We start from the raw sequence: 16248 nt of genomic DNA on the forward strand, positions 1-16248 counted from the left end.
GTTTCCAAATGAACCTCTAGAACAAACATGTCCAAGTTTCCCTTGATTCAGAGGTCCAGTCTCACCTGAATGTTGATCTGCTTGTCTTGCAGCATCCTCTGCAGTTCTAGCAGGCTGCCTTTCAGCGTACGCAACTTCCTGGAGAGCTGCTCCGCGTCCTCCCTGTTCTCCGGTCGGCCCTCCAGCAGAAGAGTCTCGCTGTGTCTGGAGAGCTCGGAGAGAACCAGCACCTTCTCCTCGATTTCCAGCAGCATGTTCTGCAGGAGCAACAGAAGAGAGGCCAGCTCAAACATGGTTCTGCAGCTCTCATCCCAGAACCTTACCAAGACCTACGACGCTGTACGTTATCCGTAATCCCTCACGAGCCATGCTCACAGTAAACATGCATTCTTGAGGAATGTATAAAAGTACTTCAAATTATATCCAAAAGTCACTTGAAAATTGTCAACACAGGGTTAGATTCAAGGTGTTTCGCACTGGGACATCTGCCAGTTTGTAACCTTCCCATAAAATCAAACGAAGCCCCACCCCTTTCACCACTAATGCTGCAGTCACCCTCATGAATATGCAATAAGAGGTGGAAGTAGGCACCAATCCTCGCACAGGAATCCTCTAATATCCTCAAAGCCAACTGTGAACAGTGTTACGCTGAGACATTTGCATAATCTGATTATGGCTCGTGCCACAAACGCTTAAGAATCAACCCATCAGAACGCTCAGAGGCCTTGTAATTCTGCTGTTTAGGGATAACAAAGTATCCTGTTCTCTGAGAGGAATTAACAAAAACACAAAGCAGGCCTTAATGTCGAACAAGTCAAGTCACCTTCATTTATATAGCGCTTTTAACAATATAGATTGTTTCAAAGCAGCTTTACAGTGATAATAGGAAATTAAAGTAACAGAGACTGTTTTGGTTTTACAGCAGCTCTAGAATAAAGTTTTTGTCCAGCTAAAGTTCATTTTTAATTGATTCACTTTCATTGCAAAGATCATTAGTTATTAACTTAGGGGCCGCTTACATGACACAGTTTTAACTGAAAAGAGAACACTTTTAATGTGTTCTAGACGTTCATTGTTTGGTGGCTCGAGTACGGAGGCGTATTGCATTCACTTGAAGAAAAAAAATCTACTCTGTTTTTCTGAATTAACGAGTTAATTTTTAATGAGAAATTTTTTTTTTTGCTCTGTTTTTCTGAATTAATGAGTTAATTTTTCATGAGAAAATTTTTTTGCTCTGTTTTTCTGAATTAATGAATTAATTTTTCGTGAGAAAAAAGTTTTTGCTCTGTTTTTCTGAATTAATGAGTTAATTTTTCATGAGAACATTTTTTTTGCTCTGTTTTTCTGAATTAATGAGTTAATTTTTCGTGAGAAAAAAGTTTTTGCAAAAAAAAAAAAAAATCCATGAAAAATTAACTCGTTAATTCAGAAAAACAGAGCAAAAAAAAAATCCATGAAAAATTAACTCGGTAATTGAGAAAAACAGAGCCAAAAAAATAAAAAATAAATAAAAAAAATTCCATGAAAAATTAACTCGTTAATTCAGAAAAACAGAGCAAAAACTTTTTTTCTCATGAAAAATTCAGAATTATGATTCAGAATAATTCAGAAAAACAGAGTAGATTTTTTTTCTTCAAGTGAATGCAATACGCCTCCGTACTCGAGAATGTAAACTTTTGAATGCAACGTTTTTAAAAATTTAGAAAAAATTTTATCATCTCTGTGTAAACTTCAAAAACGTGAATCTGTGAAACTGGTGACGAGCTATTGTGTTTAGTCAATAGGTAAGCGCACTGTGTGCAGGCGTCTAATCTTTCTTTAAAAATTGACATTGACAAATTACTTGTCTGGCCTGTATAATACAGACTTTTTTGTCGTTTTCGCGTATCCATGCGAACTGGAATCATTCTGATAACGTTTTATCTGTACAGAGGTGAAGGGATGGTGGCCTTCACAGGGGAAAACATTATAAAACATTTTCTTTCTTTAGATTAAACAGTAAATCATAAATAATTTATGTATTTTAGTAATCGGCAGTAGAGGGCGCTCTAACCTGACAGTCTCTGAGTTGCTCTTCCATGTCTTCCGAGTCCTGAGAGCAGGAAGTGATGTTACCCCGAGTGCTCCTCAGCCATTGGTCCAGCTGGTCTGCCTGGTTCAGGTAGCTCTGTAAAGCCTGCGCCTGCTGCTGCTTTTCCACTCGTTCACTCTGTCGCTCCTATAAACATCACCATAAACATCTATGAATATCTACTGGGCATTTGACCAGCCGGATCTGTCTTTTTGTGTTTTGTGGTTTATGTTTGTTATGTTCACCATGTGCTCCTTTGTTTGTCATGTCTTTACCCCTCCTCCTTGTTTTCCTGTATGCCTCACCTCACAGGAATTATTTACATTTCAAAATATTAAAATAGAAAAAAGATTATCTAAATCGTAATCATTTTTCATATTACTGTTTTCACTGTATTTTTGATGTTCCCCAGCCTTTGTGAACACACTGTAAGAGGCTTCTTTCAAAGACATTAAAAAAAATTGTAGCAACCCAAACTTCTGAACAGTTGTGTTATTATAAAATGTATATTTATTATTTGTTAAATAACTTATATATTATTATATATTATTATTTATTAACATATTATAAACACTCACCTAAAGGATTATTAGGAACACCATACAAATACTGTGTTTGACCCCCTTTCGCCTTCAGAACGGCCTTAATTCTACGTGGCATTGATTCAACAAGGTGCTGAAAGCATTCTTTAGAAATGTTGGCCCATATTGATAGGATAGCATCTTGCAGTTGATGGAGATTTGTGGGATGCACATCCAGAAGCTCCCGTTCCACCACTTTCCAAAGATGCTCTATTGGGTTGAGATCTGGTGATTGTGGGGGCCATTTTAGTACAGTGAACTCATTGTCATGTTCAAGAAACCAATTTGAAATGATTCGAGCTTTGTGACATGGTGCATTATCCTGCTGGAAGTCATCAGAGGATGGGCACATGGTGGCAATAAAGGGATGGACATGGTCAGAAACAATGCTCAGGTAGGCCGTGGCATTTAAACGATGCCCAATTGGCACTAAGGGCTCTAAAGTGTGCCAAGAAAACATCCCGTCACCATTACACCACCACCACCAGCCTGCACAGTGGTAACAAGGCATGATGGATCCATGTTCTCATTCTGTTTATGCCAAATTCTGACTCTACCATCTGAATGACTCAAAAGAAATCGAGACTCATCAACTTTTTTCCAGTCTTCAACTGTCCAATTTTGGTGAGCTCTTGCAAATTAAAGTCTCTTTTTCCTCTTTGTAGTGGAGATGAGTGGTACCCGGTGGGGACTTCTGCTGTTGTAGCCCATCCGCCTCAAGGTTGTGCGTGCTGTGGCTTCACAAATTTCAGTCAAAGTTGCTCTTCTATCAGCTTGAATCAGTCGGCCCATTCTCCTCTGACCTCTAGCATCAACAAGGCATTTTCGCCCACAGGACTGCCGCATACTGGATGTTTTTCCCTTTTCACACCATTCTTTGTAAACCCTAGAAATGGTTGTGTGTGAAAATCCCAGTAACTGAGCAGATTGAGAAATACCCAGACCAGCACCAACAACCATGCCACGCTCAAAATGTCTTAAATCACCTTTCTTCCCCATTCTGACATTCAGTTTGGAGTTCAGGAGATTGTCTTGACCAGGACCACACCCCTAAATGCATTGAAGCAACTGCCATGTGATTGGTTGATTACATAATTGCATTAATGAGAAATTGAACAGGTGTTCCTAATAATCCTTTAGGTGATATACGGTATAAGTATAACAAAATATATATAATAAAATATGTATACCTCAAGAAGTTGTCGTTTTCCTGAAGCCTTCATATGTATGGTGGCCATCCTCTCCGCCAGCACAGTGAGTGTGGACTGCATGGCCAGTTGATCTGAAGAGTCCGATTCCACGACATCAGACATCAGCTCTTCTGTCAAGCTGGACTGAAGCCCATCTATATCATCCTGCAGTCTGACGATTTCCTCCATCTGATTCTGGAGGAATATGGCAGCATGATGGTTTTGTTTTTGTTCTGCATCCATTTTCATATAAAGCTCCAAAGGCAACAGAGAAAATCCTTCAGAACTCTACAATCGGCTCACCTGATATAGGAGCATTTGTCTGTCAGGACTGAGATCATGCATAGGGGGCTCGAGCAATCTGGTCTCGATGGACTCCATTTTAGTAGAGATGGACTGTAAAGATCCCTGATAGCGCTGTTGCTTCTCCAGAGCCTCGTAGAGCGTCTTCTGCTTTTCACTTATCTGCAAAACACGAAGGATAATCATACCAGATTTGAAATACTGGTGCATTTGACTGTTGAACACTAAAGACCAACGTACCACATTTTTCAGGGTCTCCCACGAGCGCTGAAGATCATCTAAACTGGCCACAGACTCCAGCGTGGGATTGTACAGCTCCTGGAGGGGGGCTCTGGTGAGAGTGGCTCTTCCCATGGACATCTACATTTAGGACAGTCCAAGTAAAAACAAATCGTATTAATATGCTACAAAAGTCACTGCACTGCTGTCAATCACAGATTAAGGTGAAACGGCAGTAAAGGAAAAGTCTGCGAGAAATAAGATGCTTTGGCATTACTGCTAATACCTTGCTAATGCCTGCGTCAGTGTTAGTGACAGGAGAGGGAGATCGACAGAAAGCAGGAGAGCAGATCTCACTGCTGGTGCCCTCCTCCCCAGACTCCTCTGTCACAGGAGACAGGAGAGACTGACAGCGACCAGCCGACATCTGACAGCGCCACAATCAGAGAGAGTCACGGAGCGGAAGATATTAGTCAGGCAGTTCACAGAGCTGTAACGTTCAGTGATTATGACATGCAAAGATTGCTGAGAGATGAGGAAATAAAGACCGTTCAGTCGAGAGGGTCTGTTTTTGATCTCTTATTTTGCTTTTTTTTTCTCAGTACTTAAGTGGTTTTCATGCAAAAATATCTCAAATAAGTTTAATTTACATTTAATAAATATATTTTTATATATTATTTTTATACATATATTTACAGAATGTTTTTTTTTTCTTCTTGTTTTAGGTCTAAATCTGATTAGAAATGCAAGAAAACAAGAAATGCTAAAAGGGTAAGACATTTATGTTTATATATATATATATATATATTAGTTTTTTATACCATTAAAAATGACTAAATTTTTTTAAATTAAAATATAAAATAGAAACTAAAGATATTAAAGATTTCCTCTTAAAAGTCTTAATGTCTTATGTTATTTGTTTATCAAGTAAATTGACCTTGGGATGATTCTATATTTTTAATACAAGACATATGATTAAAAATGGCTTTTGTAGTGCACACAATTATTTAGAATACAAGAACAATTAGCAATCACTTTTTGAGACATTTACTACTCTAGTTAGTTCGCTTATCCCACGATTACACTGGCACGCCCACGTTTAGACTAACGTACCGAGACTTGTGATTGGGTCTTTCTTTTAATGGCATCACCGTCCAGTTCCTCCAGACTCTCAGTTAAACCCTCTGCATCACTCACTGTCAGAAGAGTGGTGGCGTGTTTAGCTTTCACCGTCAACATCTTACACTTGGAGTTCAGAGATGCAATCTGCTCCTGGTAGCCCTTAATTTTATGGGCCAGTTCCTGTTTAGATAAAAATAAACACAGAAGAGATTTCAAAAGATGTTATTTAGCTGCCCATAAGGTTAATGCAAGAACCCGGAAGGATCAGTATGGCCAACCACAAAACAGAAGTCAACAAAAATGAGATTTGAGGACAGTAGCTACTGTATGTTTCCATCCAAAGTCGCAAATTTAACTTATATGAAAAAATTAAATAAATATTAAAGAAACGTTTCCATGTGTTCAAGAGAACTAAATCCTCACTTCCTGGGAAATTCGCGTAAAATATATTTAATATAAAACAAAGTTGCAACAATGTTTTTTTTTTTCATCATAACTGAATTGCACCTCAGCGCAGATGAAACACAAATACGGTTATGTTATCTTGCTTTCAAAGTTTATGTGCATATCTTCTTATCGGATTAAATTGGCGCATACATTTTTTATGTGCATTTTTAGAATTTATGCACATCTTGGCATTTCCATCCAGGTTTTTTTTTAAAGCTATGATCAAAAATTTGCATAAGAATAGGTGGATGGAAACATAGCTAGTGTGGCATCACTGAGGTGAATATACGTGACACGTGCTATTGTTAACTAAAACTATTAAAATATTTTTTTGGCAATTTACATAAAGCTAAAATAAAATAAATTGGAAATATTAGATGAAAAACCTAAATTTAAATAAAAATTAGAAATGTTTCCTTGACTGAAATAAACAGAAATCTGTGTAGGTTGAAGTACTAAAATGACCAAAACTAAAACTGAAATGAATATTTTTTATAAGACAAAAACATAAATGATTAATGAAACTTAAAAAAAAAAAAATCTAATTCAAAATATGAATAAACTCTATGACAGTAATATACTATAATAGTGTAAATACTACTAAAATATCACTGCACCTCATGATGATTAATTTGTGCCTGCAGCTCTTGGATGTTGCTGGTGTTCACAGGTTGGTCCTGAATGACCCGGTGAGCATCTTCAATCATGGCCTGCAGGTTTCTGACTTCCTGTTCATACTGTTCATACTGCACCACTGCCTCCTAAAACAGATATCAAACACATTTACTTTTATATCATGATGAGTCCTACTGGAATTCTATTGTTCTTAAAGTCGGCGTGAAACGGAAGTTGAGATTGTCATTTTTTCCTTGTCGTGACGTACGTACGAGTGAAATGGCTTCTGAAATTAGAAAAAAAAAATGTAGGGCGGGGCTTGATTTCGCCCTTCAGGAATTGATTGGATCGTTGGAGGTTGGGCGTTGCAAACAAAATGGAGGCAGATTTGAATGCGATTCTTTGAGAGGTGGCGCACCGATAGCCGCACCCTCATCGGATCTGGCCGCACCCTTCCGCCATTCCACATGACCGAAATAGAAGAGAGGTCATTTCCATGGGGGAGGGAAGGGTAATGAATTTGATTAAAGATTTTAAGGGTACATGAAATTTAAAAAAATAATAAAGTGCACAGATAAATCATTTATAATAAACACTACAATATTACATTTGATAAATATTTAAATGCAAATTAATACACTATTTAGTTCCTTTACGAAGCTGTTACATCATGTAGACTTGATATGCATCATGTAGAATGATTTTCTCACAGGGTTCAGTGTTGGGGCCATTATTATTTAACCTCTATATAAATAATATATGTGAAGTATCGCAAATTGTAGAAACCATTCTTTTTGCTGATGACACAAATTTACTATGCTGTGGTGAAAATTTGGAGAAGCTACTGGATACCATGGAAAAGGAAGTGAGTAGGATGAAGATTTGGTTTGATGAAAATAAACTAACATTAAATCTGAGTAAAACTAAATTTATAACATTTGGGAACCGATCAACTGACACGGATAAAAAACTAATGATAAATGGTATAGAACTAGAGCGAGTATCTGAAATAAAATTCCTCGGGGTAGTTATTGATAACAAATTAAGCTGGAAACCTCACATAAACTATATTAAAACCAAAATATCCAAGTCATTGGCAATATTAAATAAGGCTAAAGACTTATTGAATAAGGCTTCTCTAAATATGTTGTACTGCTCCTTCATACTCCCGTACATGACTTATTGTGTGGAAGTATGGGGGAATACTTACAAAACAAATACACACCCAATCTTCATCTTACAAAAAAGGGCTATTCGAATCATACATAAAACTGCATACAGAGAACCAACAAACCCATTGTTCATTAAACTCAAAATATTAAAGTTCAAAGATTTGATTGATTATAAAATTATTCAAATTGTTTTTAGAGCTCACAACAACCAATTACCTAGAAATATCCAAGAGCTTTTCCAATTACGAGAAAACACATATAATTTTAGAGGAATATCAATGTTTAGTAGACCGCAGATTCGCACAAACACTAAGTTGCACTGTATACCAACCCAGGGTGTTATACTGTGGAACAGTAGCAACAATGATTTAAAATTATGTAAAAACTTATTGCAATTGAAATATATGTTTAAAAAAAGAATCCTTGATGGATATGAGCTGGAATAGTGATTTTCTTTTTTCAACCTTAGGTAAAGTAAACCTTAGATAAGTTAGTTTAAGTAGTTAAAATATTATTGAAGTGGGGATAGGACAAGAAAAGTTATTCTAACTTCTTCCTACCCCCTTTGAACATGATTGTTGTTTGGACCATCTGTAGATGATCTTTTTTTCTTGATGTTGATGATTAACTATTTATTTTTTACTTTTATTCAGTTTTTGCTGTTGTGTTTGTTTTTTTTTTTTTAACATGTTCAATAAAGAGAAATTCAATTCAAATTTTAGCCTGCTGTTTGTGGGGACATTTAATACAGCAAAACCTGACCCATTCAACAAAAGAACCCATCCCAAATTTATAATTCTTACAAATCATAAAACAAAGACAGCATTTGTGCCTAATTTGTTGTTCCGATCCAATTTGACTTGTAATGCTGCTCGAATCACACACTGTTCCTTCACTGGCCAGAGGAGAACTGGTCCCAGACTGAGCCTGGGTTCCCCCAAGGTTTTTTTCTCCATTCAGTCACCTGATGGACTTTTATTTCCTTGCCACTGTTGCCTTGGCTTTTGGCTTGCTTAGTTGGGGTCATTTAATGTTCAAAAATATTATTAATCTGTGTTTTTCATGTTATCACTGTGAAGCTGCTTTGATACAATCTGTTTTGAAAAAAACGTTATATAAATAAAGGTGACTTGACTTGATTAATAAGCTATAACAGAGACTATTTATATAGAGACATGCCACTTCCTCAATCCTTAACACAACTATATAGGGAAAACCCATAACACTAGAGATGGCGGTTGTATGCACATGTCCCACCCCTCCCGCTGGACAGCCAATCGTCTTCTTTTAACAGTCAGGCAGGGAAACATTTAAGACTATCGTCTGGTTTCACCGACGCATACGCACAGTTGAGGTTACTGAAAATATGCGGAAAATATGTTACTGTTTGAAAAGGCGGCAGATTTGATATGTGTTAGTTGTGTAAATATCAGACATCCCAAGTCTCCCGGAAGTTCCCAGATTGACAGCTGTTCCATGATGACCGCAAATTAGTTCAAATCTCCCGCAATCTAGAGCAAGTGAGCAGTAGCGCGCATAACAGAGAGCGAGAGAACACTTGCGCATGTGCAGTAAAAGTATAACCTGTGGGGAAAAGGGCTTTTTAAACCTTATTTTGGGGCAGTCATCAACTTTTTCAGCGATTTTTATCATATTTTATTTCTGTTTCTATACAAGCGGTTTTTATGTCCCGGTGACCAGTGAAAGTGCAGTTCTGCAGTTCAGTTTTTGCCCATTCATCATATTAGATACAAGCCTGGTCTTGTTAGTCCAAAATAGCTGCCCGGAGGCGTTGCCAAGATGGCGGCCAAGTGGCATGACTTGCCTAAAAGGACTTTGGCTATAAGCAGTCAGGATTAAGGATCATTTATGTTGTGTTCCACATGTGCTCGGATGTCAGAAATTCAGAGTTCCCGGTAGGAACTTTTAACTGGGAAACTCAACATACCCTGACTTCAGAATCCAAAATGGCATCAACAGTAGTGAAACAGTAGTAATATATTCTTTATTAGCACTTCAGTTTGTCTGTCTCAAACTTGTGGTCCATACAGTACTATCCAACATCTATCTGGACATGATTCTCCAGCATTATCTGTCCAAAATACGGTTTGTATCCTGAAAGAGCAAGCATGGATGCGTTTTTCTGACTTACCTGCAGGATGTTGCACTGCTGGATGGCGGTGTGCTGCAGCTGACTGGCCTCGTGTTGCAGATTCAGAGCAGTGCGACAGATGGACAAACTGGTCACCACTTCCTCAGGGACTCTTAGACCGCTATGACACTCCTGCACGTCCTCTACCTGCTGCTTGAAGCTCTCCATGTCTGCCAGCAAACGCTGAAAAAAAAAAATCCATTTTAAGAACAAAAATTGCTTCCCTTCTTTCCACACGAAAATAATGTATTTCTGTAACAAAAACCACTCATAAATTAAGCAGAAGAACTTTTCCGTTACCAGAGCTTCAACAATGTACATTACAGCCAGACTACTAACCCAGACAGCAACATAGTGTCGGCCCAGATCCGATACATGTGGATTCCATGAGTACCAGATGTGGGCCAGATCTGGGCCGACACTATGTTGATGTCTGGGAAGCAACTGCTACTGCTTAAATTCTATTTCATTACCCATATCAAGAACAAAGATCACTGTCAATGCAGTCAAGTAGGCTGTGCATGGTATAATAGACCTCAAATAAATGATATATTCCGGATAAAAGCAGATAAACGGACCTGTCTTTGAGTCAGTTGTTCTTTTAGACTCAGTCGGGCCAGTTCAGGAGACGTGAGAGTGGCTTGAACCTGCTCCAGAGACACATGCAGGGCCTTCACTTCATTCTCAAACCTCTCCATATCCTAAAAGAAATTACAAAGTGAGTCATGCTGAGCTACTGTAGTTAACAGAATATAATAAATAGATTTAAATCCGAGGAAGAAGGAAATTAGGTGCTCAAACCTTCGCTGCGTCCTGTAGACTCTGCAGTCGCGATCTGATGCTCTGCTCCAGCTCCTCGGTGTGACGGCTCAGTTCTGACGCCTGCTGTCCCATGGCCTCCACCTGCAGTGTCTCAGACAGTATCTCCACCTTCTCCTGCATGGCCTCCATGTCACCGTGGAGCTCACGCGACTCACGCAGAACAGACTGCAGGGTCAAAAGCACAGATTTTGATTTTTTTTTTTACTGTAGACAACAGGTAATTGCACCCAAATGTACTTAAATGTTATATACACATTTGATTTATGTGTGTTGTAGTCCACCTGATACATCCTGATCTGTTCTTGCAGGTGCGAGGAGGAGTTCCAGATGATGTTGGCCTTCACCAGGCTCCTGGCTCTGTCTGTCCACTTCACTATGAACTCAAACATCTCGTTGTACTCATCTAAATGTGCTTCCGCCTTATGAGAAAAAACGCATCACATCACATACAATGTTTACTAAGACTAATACAAAAGTAATAAATGAGCATGTAGGAAATGTTCATTTTCAGTGAGATTCTCTCTTATTAGCTCAATGTTCATTTTGTCTATTAGTAAAACATAATGGGCACTATCTTGCACCCGGCGCAAATGACTTTGTACACTGACGCATTTCTCATTCCTATTTTGCACCAGCGCAAAGCGGGCTTTTCCCTCCAAAGACTCACGTCGGTTAACTAGGTAATGAACTTGCGCTCCCTGGGCGGGTCGGCACAAAAAGGAGGCGTGTTTCGGTGCAAACAATCCCTGGTGCTATTTTGCAGTTTCAGAAAACAATTGCGCCAATGCAGTGGCGGTTCTACTTTGAATTACACCCAGGGCGAGACCCCCTTCGAGCGCCCCCCCCCCCCCCCCCCCCCAACACACCAAAAAAACAACAACAACCCAACAATAAAATCACATACCGTTCATTTGAAAAACACAGTTAATAGAATCCAGTTATTTTGCTAGATTAATCTAACTTTAAAGGGAGGAATTAACCATTAGCGCATTGGTTATTGCCTTGAATTATATGCATGGCAAACTTTTAGTTATGACTTGTTAAACTATACTTTGTCACGAAATGGAGTTTTTAAAAGTAAAATGGTCAGAGATACTTATTTAGTAACACAATACTTATCTCTTAAATAATTTTGAACAGCTCTCATATTAACAACTATCCAAACTAGACCTAAAATAGCTTTTGTAGCCCAAGTCACTCGTAAAATGTCAGGGAAAAGGACAGAATCAGAGATTATTTAGAAAATAGAAAACTGTACTTGGCATATAGGCTACTGTAAAAACACATAAAGTTGATCATTATGTAAATTATTTTCATTTCATGAATATAGTGACCAACATGATCACATAGCCTACACAGAGTCTTGTTCAAAAAGCCTAATACACAATGAAATCAATTCACCAAGTTAATAACATTAAAGATTTGTTTTAAAGGAGTGTCTTTTATTTTACCTAGGCTACTAAACTTAAAAAAAGGTTAACACAAAAAAAGATTTTATAAAAATATAAACCTCATACAGCATTCAATCATCTCTATAAAAAGATTGAGTCAATAAAGATACATTCCTGACATTTATAATACACAGTAGCTTATCTTTTATTATTAATAGTAAAATTCGGACCGATTTGCCCATGGCTGTCGTTGCTATACAACCATCCACTGCGCTCTCCACAACGACTAGGAAGTTTTAGTAATGTATTTCCACCACAGAAAAACGCTTGCTGAAGCTCTGCTAAAAGATTTATTTACGGACAAGAGAAAAAACACCCAAGTGTTTGGGTGCACGTGCACTCCCATACTGAAAAGTTTATGAGCGCGCCTCCCGCAAGCGCATAATGAGCGCGCTTCCCATGCGCCTAATCGCCTATTTGAAATAACGACCTCGAGCGCGCAAAAGAAGCGATATGTGAACTAATCAAGAGACCCCCTTGACATCGCTTCTGTGCACGGCACCTTCTCAGCAAGCAGGGGCGCCATTGCCAATAATTCAATCGAAATGATAAAAAATAGAAAACCTTCGCGGCACAGAGGATGCTCGTGCCGCCCCCCATGTGACATGAGGAGATGCCGCCCCGGCGACTGCCCGGTTCGCCCGTGCCTAGAACCGCTACTGCGCCAATGACAAAAAAAAACCTAGTCTATAGTCAGTGGCGTGTTGCGCTTACATTCAGATGCTATTTTAAGCATGCATGCTGGGCCATTATACAGAGTGTGAACAACGCACATACACTGTAGATGATTCTCTCATCTACACAGATGCATTATACTTTTTGCAAATGATACATTATTATATGGAAAAATATGTGGTTACACTTTATTTCGATAGTCACTTTAGACGTTCTACTAATTATAAGTAACTTTTCAACTATAGGATTTTGAAGGCCGATACCGATACAAATATTTGTTGGTTTTAATATCCGATATTCCGATATATCGGCCGATATTATTATTATTATTATTATTATTATTATTTCAGAAACGCACAACAAAATATTAACAGATTTTCCTAACATTTGTTATTTGTAGTTATTTATGAGTTTTAACTAAAATAATATGATAATGCATTTTAAAAAGAAACTTGTTTCTATTGTCTCAACAGAACAGAGGAACATCAAAATATATTAAAGTTCTGATAAATAAAATAATAATTAGTCCCTACATTGCCTAATAGTTATAAGCTACCTTATAATTACAATGTCAGCTTGCTTATCCCTTTACCTGCACTTTTTGACAACACTCATGACATGGTTGAAGCGTGATTCGTCCGTTTTTATTTTATTTTTGAAATATTCATTTATCGGCCATTATAACTGCCGATACCGATATTTTAGAAAATGCCTAATATCGGTCTAGCTCTAGTGTCAACTAATTCTCATTAGAGTATTAGCATATTATAGTAGACTGTTAGGTTATGGTTAGGTGTTAGGCTTTGGGTTAGGAGAATAAATTTACTTGTAGTCGCCAAGTTACTTATAGTCAGTTGGGGGACCAACAAAATAAAGTGTTAGCAGATATTAAGCTGACAGTCTACTAATACTCTAATGACAGTTAGTTGATATGAAGTTGAAAAGTTACTTATAGTTAGTAGAATGTCTAAAGTGGACTATCGAAATAAAGTGTTACCAAATATTAAAACACGAGGGAAATCATTGTTGTGTCCATGACGATGGGAAAAATAGGCATAAAGCTTATACATTTACCCAAATTATTATATGCATGTTTAACCGAAGCTAATTTGGGAGGGTTTGTCCCATCCCCAATGTCACTTCTCTTTCTTTTACGGCCCTGACGAGAACATCGATCGATCACCGATTGTGAAGCGCGCCTGGTAAATGCGGCGTTATAATAGTATTGCGGCATCAAGCGCACCTCGTTCATCATGCTCTTAAAGGGAATGTGATATTTGACGTACTTATTGGTTTGTTTCCCGTTACGCCCAAACCACACCTATGAATAATGAAGCTACTTCAGACCAACCCTTTTTAAACTTGCGTCAGGCGCAAGAGTCATTTATCCCGCCGGTAAAATAGCAACAGCGCCCAAGACCTGCCCACAAGGGCTCCATGTATCTTACCTTCTTCAACCATATAGTCTTATATTCAGCCAGTCGAAGAGTGTGATGATGGATCTCTCGTAATTTGGCAATTGCATCAGCTAGCTGTCTGGCTATCAGAGGGTTACGGCGACCAAAGTCCTGCACCGCGGCTTCTAGCTCAGCGAGATTTCTTCCGCAGCCGTCAAGTTCATCACAGAGACGCTAGAAATACAGAAAGGAGTTTAAGTAGCCATTTAAGGCAGTGAACATTTGTTTATAGAAAACAGATTATTAGGATGCAACACTTACTCTGGCCTCATCTTTGGCCTGGTCAATATCAGTGGCCTTTTCCTTCAGAGTGCTAGAGACGGCCTTCAACTTTTCAGACACATCATGAATTCTGGAGTTGAACTCTTCTTTGATTACTCTGGTCTTCTGAATGTCTCTCTCCTTGGCTTGAACCTAAAGGTATGGATTAATTCATTTATATCTTATATTAAGAAGTGTTAGTAAAAACAGTATGATTTAGTAAGCAAATGCCAATTAATACACTATGAGAACAATAAAAAAGGCTAATGGATGTACCTGGTCCTCAATGGATCCCAGTGCCAGGGACACTTCAGCCAGCTGCATTGAGATCTCGGATGGTAAAATAGTGTACAGGTCCAAGTATTTACTTTGCTGCTGCTCTGCAAGCTTGTCCACTTTCTGACGATGAGTGATCAGCTCTCCATGCATCACCTGCACACATTTAAAATACAATTAAGACAAGGACAATTGCTCAAATCAAATGTGTAGTATCAATACTGCATTGGGTGATGAATCCCATAATGCGATGAGCTCAACTTCACTTAATTAAACATACAAAATTGTCTCAACAATGTAGCATACTTAAGTTTGAAAAACAAATATTGTTGGATACTAAAGACTTTCATTTTTTGTTCACCTCCAATTCTTGTGTGAGAATATCCAGATCAGATGTGGGGTTCAGCAGGAGCTCCCTGGAGTCCTGGATCCAGCTCTTGACCAGACTCAGTCCTCTCTCCACACCTTCCCTATCCGATAATTCCTGGTGGACCCGAGTCTTTGCTGTCCTGGCCTTCTGCAGTAAACTACAAGAGACACGTATTGTACAAATTAGCATTCAGTCAATATTGCTGGTACAGGCTAATTATCAGCATTGTTCCGTTCAAGCCATTAATTGGAAGCAAAACTACACTGACATTAAACTGTTTAGCAATCAATCACTTTTTACCATTTGCACAAGCTACAAATACATTGGTTAAGGCCCGTACACACCGGGACGAATACCAGCGCGCGTTATTCGTCAGCGTTTTTCAATGCGTTTTTTGTGTTCACACCCAAGCGTTTTTCGCTGACGATGAACCGAGTGAACATGCAAATTCATTCCCTGACATTAGATGGCGCTTAATGTAAAACAGAAATAATAATAGAATACTACACTAGGGTGATCATATTCATGTCTCAATGTTTTATTATGACAGATTAAAAAAAAAACGAATGAAATAATGATAGAAATAATGTCTTCTGTACTAGAAAAATAAATATATAAATAATAAATAACTAAAAGAAATGCAAAGATTACATAATAATATTTTGATGCTAGATGTCATATTGGTTTGGAGAAAGATTACCTCTCTAGCTTATCTTGCACAGCTTTGATCTCCATGAGACTTGGCAATTGCTCATGATCAGCCGTTGGCACGGACACCTCCACATCATGTAGCAGGCTGAGAGCATACTGTCGTAGGAGAGTTAGAGAAGACTGCTCCCTCTCTAAGTCCTGAGCAACCAGCTCGTATTGGTCCAGATGTGACTGCAATGTGGCTTTGGAGGCTTTTTCAACGGTGCAATCAGGAATACGGCTCTTTAGCTCTTCTGTTACAGCTCTAACCTTCATCATCTGAAAAACATGGTTGTCTTGTTTAAAAACCTATTACATTCTTTGGGACATTAACCTTTGTGACATTTGATATATGTTCAATATACCATTTCAAA

The 16248-nt window shown here is 38.3% G+C and overlaps 1 protein-coding gene across 10 annotated transcripts in view; it reads right to left on the bottom strand.

Moving 5' to 3' along the window:
• syne1b (spectrin repeat containing, nuclear envelope 1b) overlaps positions 1–16248 on the bottom strand; it is a 164356-nt gene that overhangs the window by 52495 nt on the left and 95613 nt on the right. For 9 of the 10 annotated variants that reach the window (XM_089120128.1, XM_089120130.1, XM_089120127.1 and 6 more), the window contains 17 exons: positions 15885–16153; positions 15176–15341; positions 14815–14970; positions 14539–14691; positions 14269–14451; positions 10976–11113; positions 10674–10859; positions 10451–10573; positions 9873–10055; positions 6551–6694; positions 5478–5666; positions 4651–4791; positions 4386–4505; positions 4146–4307; positions 3843–4037; positions 2054–2218; positions 66–257 (listed from right to left, as the gene is read on the bottom strand). In XM_089120128.1, coding sequence (XP_088976254.1) covers positions 66–257; positions 2054–2218; positions 3843–4037; positions 4146–4307; positions 4386–4505; positions 4651–4791; positions 5478–5666; positions 6551–6694; positions 9873–10055; positions 10451–10573; positions 10674–10859; positions 10976–11113; positions 14269–14451; positions 14539–14691; positions 14815–14970; positions 15176–15341; positions 15885–16153 — 2865 coding nt within the window. The remainder of the gene's footprint in view (positions 1–65; positions 258–2053; positions 2219–3842; positions 4038–4145; positions 4308–4385; positions 4506–4650; positions 4792–5477; positions 5667–6550; positions 6695–9872; positions 10056–10450; positions 10574–10673; positions 10860–10975; positions 11114–14268; positions 14452–14538; positions 14692–14814; positions 14971–15175; positions 15342–15884; positions 16154–16248) is intronic. The other variant, XM_089120131.1, reaches the window with a different exon arrangement.

The sequence above is a fragment of the Pimephales promelas genome, chromosome 15 (assembly GCF_988280905.1).
Source record: "Pimephales promelas chromosome 15, fPimPro1.hap1.1, whole genome shotgun sequence".
In the NCBI taxonomy this organism is placed as follows: domain Eukaryota; kingdom Metazoa; phylum Chordata; class Actinopteri; order Cypriniformes; family Leuciscidae; genus Pimephales; species Pimephales promelas.